The sequence below is a fragment of the Nematolebias whitei genome, chromosome 6 (genome assembly GCF_014905685.2).
Source record: "Nematolebias whitei isolate Nwh7 chromosome 6, NemWhi1, whole genome shotgun sequence".
Lineage (NCBI taxonomy): Eukaryota > Metazoa > Chordata > Actinopteri > Cyprinodontiformes > Rivulidae > Nematolebias > Nematolebias whitei.
In genome coordinates, this window is record NC_056503.1 from 44,207,425 (window position 1) to 44,214,006 (window position 6,582).

General features: G+C 48.4%; 1 protein-coding gene across 3 annotated transcripts in view; it reads left to right on the forward strand.

Annotated features, from left to right (window-relative positions):
• Positions 1-6,582, forward strand: part of aplp2 (amyloid beta (A4) precursor-like protein 2) — an 88,132-nt gene that overhangs the window by 76,968 nt on the left and 4,582 nt on the right. The window contains exons 12-16 of one of the 3 annotated variants that reach the window (XM_037677642.1): positions 896-995; positions 2,037-2,210; positions 2,564-2,599; positions 4,113-4,195; positions 6,212-6,289. In XM_037677642.1, coding sequence (XP_037533570.1) covers positions 896-995; positions 2,037-2,210; positions 2,564-2,599; positions 4,113-4,195; positions 6,212-6,289 — 471 coding nt within the window. The remainder of the gene's footprint in view (positions 1-895; positions 996-2,036; positions 2,211-2,563; positions 2,600-4,112; positions 4,196-6,211; positions 6,290-6,582) is intronic. The other 2 variants (XM_037677645.1, XM_037677644.1) reach the window with 2 other exon arrangements.

Here is a 6,582-nt window from a genome sequence, read left to right on the forward strand (position 1 = left end):
TCCTCCTGTCTCCGTCCTCCTGCCTGTCATCCTGTCTGTCCTCCTGTCTCCGTCCTCCTGCCTGTCATCCTGTCTGTCCTCCTGTCTCTGTCCTCCTGCCTGTCATCCTGCCTGTCCTCCTGTCTCCATCCTCCTGTCTCTGTCCTCCTGCCTGTCATCCTGTCTGTCCTCCTGTCTCCATCCTCCTGTCTCTGTCCTCCTGCTTGTCATCCTGTCTGTCCTCCTGCCTGTCATCCTGTCTGTCCTGTCTGTCCTCCTGTCTCCATCCTCCTGTCTTTGTCCTCCTGTCTGTCATGTCTGTCCTCCTGTCTCCATCCTCCTGTCTCTGTCCTCCTGCCTGTCATCCTGTCTCCATCCTCCTGTCTCTGTCCTCCTGTCTGTCATGTCTGTCCTCCTGTCTCCATCCTCCTGTCTGTCATGTCTGTCCTCCTGTCTCCATCCTTCTGTCTCTGTCCTCCTGCCTGTCATCCTGTCTGTCCTCCTGTCTGTCCTCTTGTCTCCATCCTCCTGTCTCTGTCCTCCTGTCTCCATCCTCCTGTCTCCATCCTTCTGTCTCTGTCCTCCTGCCTGTCATCCTGCCTGTCCTCCTGTCTGTCCTCTTGTCTGTCATGTCTGTCCTCCTGTCTGTCCTCCTGATTCCATCCTCCTGTCTCGGTCCTTCTGTCTCTGTCCTCGTGCCTGTCATCCTGTCTGTCCTCCTGCCTGTCATCCTGTCTGTCCTCCTGTCTGTCATGTCTGTCCTCGTGACTCCATCCTGTCTGTCCTCCTGGTTGTCCTCCTGTCTCCATCCTCCTGTCTGTTACCCTACCTCTGTCCTCCTGTGTCCTCCTGTCTGTTCCTCTACCTCCGTCTTCCTGTCTGTCCTCCTGTCTGTCCCCCTGTCTCCGTCCTCCAGGTGATGACCCACCTGCGGGTGATCGAGGAGAGGATGAACCAGAGTCTGTCTCTGCTCTACAAAGTCCCGTATGTGGCCGAAGAGATCCAGGATGAAATCGGTGAGTCGTGTTGAGTCGAGGACCCCTCAGGCAGCTCTCAGGACGCCTCTGCCTGTAACGACCTCCGACCAGTCGATCCAAAACGTTTCATTTTCTGCGGCTGCTCGTTTTTAATCTGCAGACCGAATAAAACGAGAGACGAGACAAACGGTCCGACTGTGACCCGGTTATTCAGACACTCGTCTTCTCGTCTGAAACCTGAAATCTGAACGAGAAATTAAAAGTTCTGACTCCTCTTCGTGTTTTTAAAGTGTCTCCACCTCTCGCCTCAGTTTCACGATGATCGCGGTGCGTTTAAGGTCTCTGGCGTGCAGAACCTCTCCCAAGATGTCCTAAAGGTTTTCATCTTTCTTCTTGGTTCAGAGAAGAACAGCTGCCTGGGAGCGCCGCTCTTTTCAGACGAGAGTTTTATGCAGAAGTAAAAGATTGTTAGTAAAATATTGATTGGCAGGAACGAGCGGTCATTTGTGTCGGTGACGCCCTGATCTGGTGCTGGAAACATTTTAATATTTAATCCCTTGTTTTGTTTCTTTGCCTCCAAAGATTTAGAAACTAACAGATTAGAATTGTTTGGTTTTTAACAGGCGGGCGTGTTTTATGTTTTGTAATTTTGTTTAGAATTTTTTACGCTCGACAAAAATCTGAATAACTTCCTTCTTCTGAGTCGTTTTAAACTTTGTTCACTCTGCAGGTAAATGAGGCCCAAATCTATTTATTTAGCTCAGTTTCTGTCAAATCTGCTGAATTACGGTAATTTTTTTGTGTTAAAGGAAAGTAGCTGAACCTCAGAACACCACCTCAGAAGATCTGAACTGTCCCTTTAACAGAAACCACACATTTTGGACTTCAGTTTCGTTTCTTATATTCTGCAGTAAATAATTGTATTTCTTTAAAGGCTAACTGATGAAATGTGAAGTCTTCATTTACAGTGAAGGTGTTGGAAAAGCTGACGGTCCTCAGTGACAGGTCGACTCTGAGGATCAAGTCGAACTTGTTTGACGCCTTGTCTCGTGTCTCGTCTCTCGTCTCGTGTCTCTGCAGATGAGCTGCTCCAGGAGCAGAAAGCCGACATGGACCAGTTCCTGTCCTCCATCTCCGAGTCGCAGCCGGACGTGGCCGTTTCGTCGGAGGAGAGCGTGGAGGTCCCCGCCTCCGAGGGCAAACCCTACCGGCCCATCCAGGTCACGTCGCTGGGGTCCCGCTCCGAGCCCGAGGGTACGCGGCTGCAGACACTGTCACACCGTCCCACACGAGTCAGAGCAGAACAGCTGCGTCCAGATGTGAACGGGCCGCCGAGCTCAGATGGAACCGCAGCTTCAGGCAGGGCAGGAGAAAGAAGCAGTTTGTGTTCTTCGTCACGTTTGAGCCGATCGTTCAGGAGGACGGACGACAAAGTCCCATCAGAGAAGATTTAAGCTCTCAGAGGGCCAGCTCAGACACGGCTCCGTTATTTATTTATTTATTTTTGTTTCTCCCTGCTGAACTCTCTAATCGATTAACAGCTTGATAATCCTGCCTTTTCTCTTCTTACCTCAGTTTTCTCCCTTTTTCTGTTGCTCATTTCCAAGGCGATCTATCAGACTCCCCTCGAGCCTTCAAGAAAGGTTGGTGCCTCTGTTGGGTCTTGTTTGCCTCCTTCATCATCATCGTTTTACGTTCTGCTCCCCCCTCTGCCTGTGACCCCCTCCCCCTGCTCGGCCACCATCTTTGTTTTATTACTAACATTTAAACCCAGTTTGATCCGTTCATCACCTCATCCTGAGTAGAAAAGCAGGTTTTAGGTCTTAAAGAGCGACGTGCTCCCCCTCAAGCTCTCCGCTCACATGTCGGCGGCCATCTTGTCCTGTTTCACTGCGCCTTTTGTTAATTATTCCCTCTCCTCCTCCTCCTCCTCACTATCGTTCCTGTAGGAGCTGTGAGTTGTCCTCCTGCCTGAATCTATTCTCTAACCCTGGGGGGGTCCAGTCCTGGTCCTCGGGGGCCACCACCCTGCATGTCTTGGACGTTCCTCTGCTCCAACACACCTGATTTGGATCGCGGGGTGATGAACAGGTGGACATAAAGAGGTGATTCAACCATTTAATCAGATGTGTTGGAGCAGGCAGGTAAAACGTGCAGGACGGTGGCCCTGAAGGACCAGAACTCTAAAACCACAGACCAGGACGCAGGAACATCAGGTTTTGTTTGATGCTGTTTTAACTTTGGTCTTTTGCTCACTTAACCTTGAAGGAATGCATATCGCCCGCCGTCCTTCATGCCAGAGTTTTAGATGGAATTGTAAACGCTTTGGTCGAACCTTGAAAATAACGTCCTGTCACTCAGACCACGTGTTGTGGACGACTCTCAGAATCTGTAAAAACTGCCTGGATTATAGCCAGTTTTGAGTTTTCTAAGGTTAATTGGCTCTGGAGGCCATTTTGAATCAGACGGGTTCACCCAGAGATTATTTCCTGAAAGTTTCATTAAAATCCGCCCTGTGGTTCTTGAGATGTTTTGCTAACAGACTTACAGAGTTGACTCTGTATGATTATTTAACAAAGCTATTTCTCAATCTGTTAGTGCTCAGAATATGTTTTGAGGATCACTCTCAGCTACTACCACACCAGATTTGAGCTCAGTATCGATCAAATTGGCTAAGTTTTATCTGTTTTCGTGTTTTTATTGGTCGCTTTGCTGTGGCGGCCATCTTGAACTGAGCTGGTTATATCCTGAAACTTTCATTAAAACACGTCCAGTGGTTCTTGAGATATTTTGCTAACGGACACAGACAACATTTTAGCTGTCCTTTGCCTTCTGGCAGATTCGTTGATTTGGTTCATTTCATGCATGACTTCAGCAGAGTTGAATCAAAGAGTCGTTTGATGAAGATTTGGAGTTTTTTGAAAAGAAAAATGGAGCGTGGAGTTGCTGAGAGGTTTGTCGTGGCTCCGCTCAGCGACTGGTTCTGGGTGTTTCAGCAGTTTCAGGGCGTGGAGTTGACAGAGCCGAGTCTGTCGAGGGGAAGAAAGGCCATTGTTGTCGGCAGCTGTGGAGACGTGCGTGTGACGCCACCGTCCCTGCTCGCTCGTTTGCTTCTCCTCGTCTGCCGTCTCTGACAGAGCTCTCCTCCTCCTCCAGGCTCCGCCATGGCTGGTCTGGACGGTCTGATCGGCGCCGAGGAGAGAATCATCAACAGCAAACCCAAAACCGAGGAAAACGTGGTAAGTTTTCACTCGCCCGTTTCTGTTTCTGCGACTCGAGCGAGGCTTTTTGACGAGATCCCGACAGGTGCTTTCAGAGATGAATGCTTTTTAGCGTGGCGGATCGTTCAGTAACTATGTTGCCATAGTTACGGCTGCCTGACTCGGCGCCGCATGTCACGTCCCTCTGCCGGCCTCACCAGGCCTCCTCGTGGAGCTTCACGCATGCAGCTCCACCTGTGTGTTGTGTGTGCATGAACGTGAGCAAATGCATGATTTATTTATTTTTTTATGCCGTTTTTTTAAAACGGAGCGGTCCAACTGTGAAACTACGAGATGCATAAAAAGTCGTCCACAACTCCGCTGTTAGAGAACGGAACAGACGTGTAAATATTAGTCGTGCTGACGTCCAATCTCCACACGATCATTTTAACGCTAACGATTCCAAAGCCTCATTGAAAACTGCTGCGTTACTTTAATGACTCAACTTGTTGTTGTTGGGTCAAAGGTCAGGTTGTTTTGGTCATAATTGAGCCGAGTTGTCCGTCACAGTCGGCCATTTTAAGCCAGAAGTTGACCAGATCGGACCGACTGAACCTCTTCAGGATGTCAAAGAACTGGAGATGGTAAAACAAGTCGGAAGACGTTTTACTTGGATAACTTAGTTGTTTGAGCTAAACATTGAGTTTAGTTTTCTAATATAGCTAGCTAGCTGATGCTAACAGTGTTTAGCAATTACAATAGCCCCTCGCTACTTCACGGTTCAACTTTCGCGGCCTCGCTCTTTCTCGGTTTTTCCAAAATAAGATTAGACGTGACACACAACTGGCTGATTGATGGATGAGCTGCACGAGCGACACGGATGGTTTATTTGAAATAAATTGTTTTAAATCATTTAGCACCTGCTAAATCATCAGGTGCAGGGAGAAGTTCCCTCCTGCAGCCTGTCATGATCTCCACTCTCTGCCACCTGCGCTCTATGCCACGCCCACATTTCTCCTCCGGCTGATGCAGCTTCGTGAAGGGTTAACCCTTTGCTGTCCTGCTGTGCTTCTCTACAGTTTAAATTTAAATGGTGTAATATTTTAAATAGGATTGTTTATTTAAAACAATGTAAATTGTTTATTTACACAGAAGGAGGGAGACTGGGAGGTGATGAGTGTGATTGCAGCGTGGCAGAGTGGAGCTCATGACACGCTGTGCTCTCTTAAAGCGTTTAAAGTTTAGAACTTTGTTTGGAATATTGCAAGAGTGTGGGAAGGGCTTATAAAGCATTTATATATATATATATATACACTAAAATAAACTAATACTACTACTTGTACTACTATCCCTACTTTGCGGTTTTTCACTTTTTGGGTTTAAACATTTGACCCAGTGGTTGAGCGGGGATGAGTCATGCTTCACTTTAAACCTGAAGTTGACCAAACCGGACCTGACCGGACCGCTGCTTAAAGTAACCAACACCAAAAACAACTTGTAAGATGTTTAGCTTGGTTAGCTTTGTTGTTAGCTTCAGTTTGAGCTAAACTCTGAGTTTGGTTTTCTAAACTAACGGATCCAGTGACAGAGGTGGACGTAACGGTGTCGCTGAGCTAAAACCAGCAGGATGTCATGAATCTACTGACGACCTGTCCTGCCCCGGGACTGCAAACGAGTCTGCGAAGCCTGGAATAAATCCCTGGAAACCACTTTGAGTCGACGAAAAACACACAGAACAAAGTAAAACACGGAGAACTGAGTAACTTAGCGAAGCGTCCGGGCCTGAAACTGAACGAAGACCGCTCCGTTTTTACAGACGGCTGTTTTGTTTTGAGCTCTTGCTTCTTGGTGCCTCCCGGACCCCTCGAGCTCGAGTTCCTCCGATCGGAGCTCTCGGTAACGAGACGCTCGCTGCGCTGAAAGAATGTCTGCTGTCGATGACTGCCTCCCCCCTTCCTCCCGCTCTCCTTGCTGTCTGTATCTCTGTTTCAAACACACACACAGACACACACACAGGCCGTGGTGTAATGTGGACCCCCCTGTCTGTGTTGACAGGTGATTGATGAGTCTCTGGATGTTAAAGAAGTGGTTTACAGTGCAGAGAGAGTCAGCGTTATGCATGATGATGAGCTGGTGAGTACAGCGGCGCCCCCTCTGGGCTCTCTGGGGAACTGCAGTTAGTAGGGAGGAGGTGAAAGGAGGGAGAGACCCCCCATCCCCTCTGTTTGTTTATGTTTGGGTTAAAAGCGTTTCTGCATGAGTGCATGTTCCCGTGTCTGTATGTGAATGTGCACGTCGGAGGAGAGCTCAGTTTATACGATGAATGTGAAAACACTCAAACTGAGTTTGCTCCGATAACGTGCAGGAATAAGCACTGAAACACACACACACACACACACACACACACACACACACACACACACACA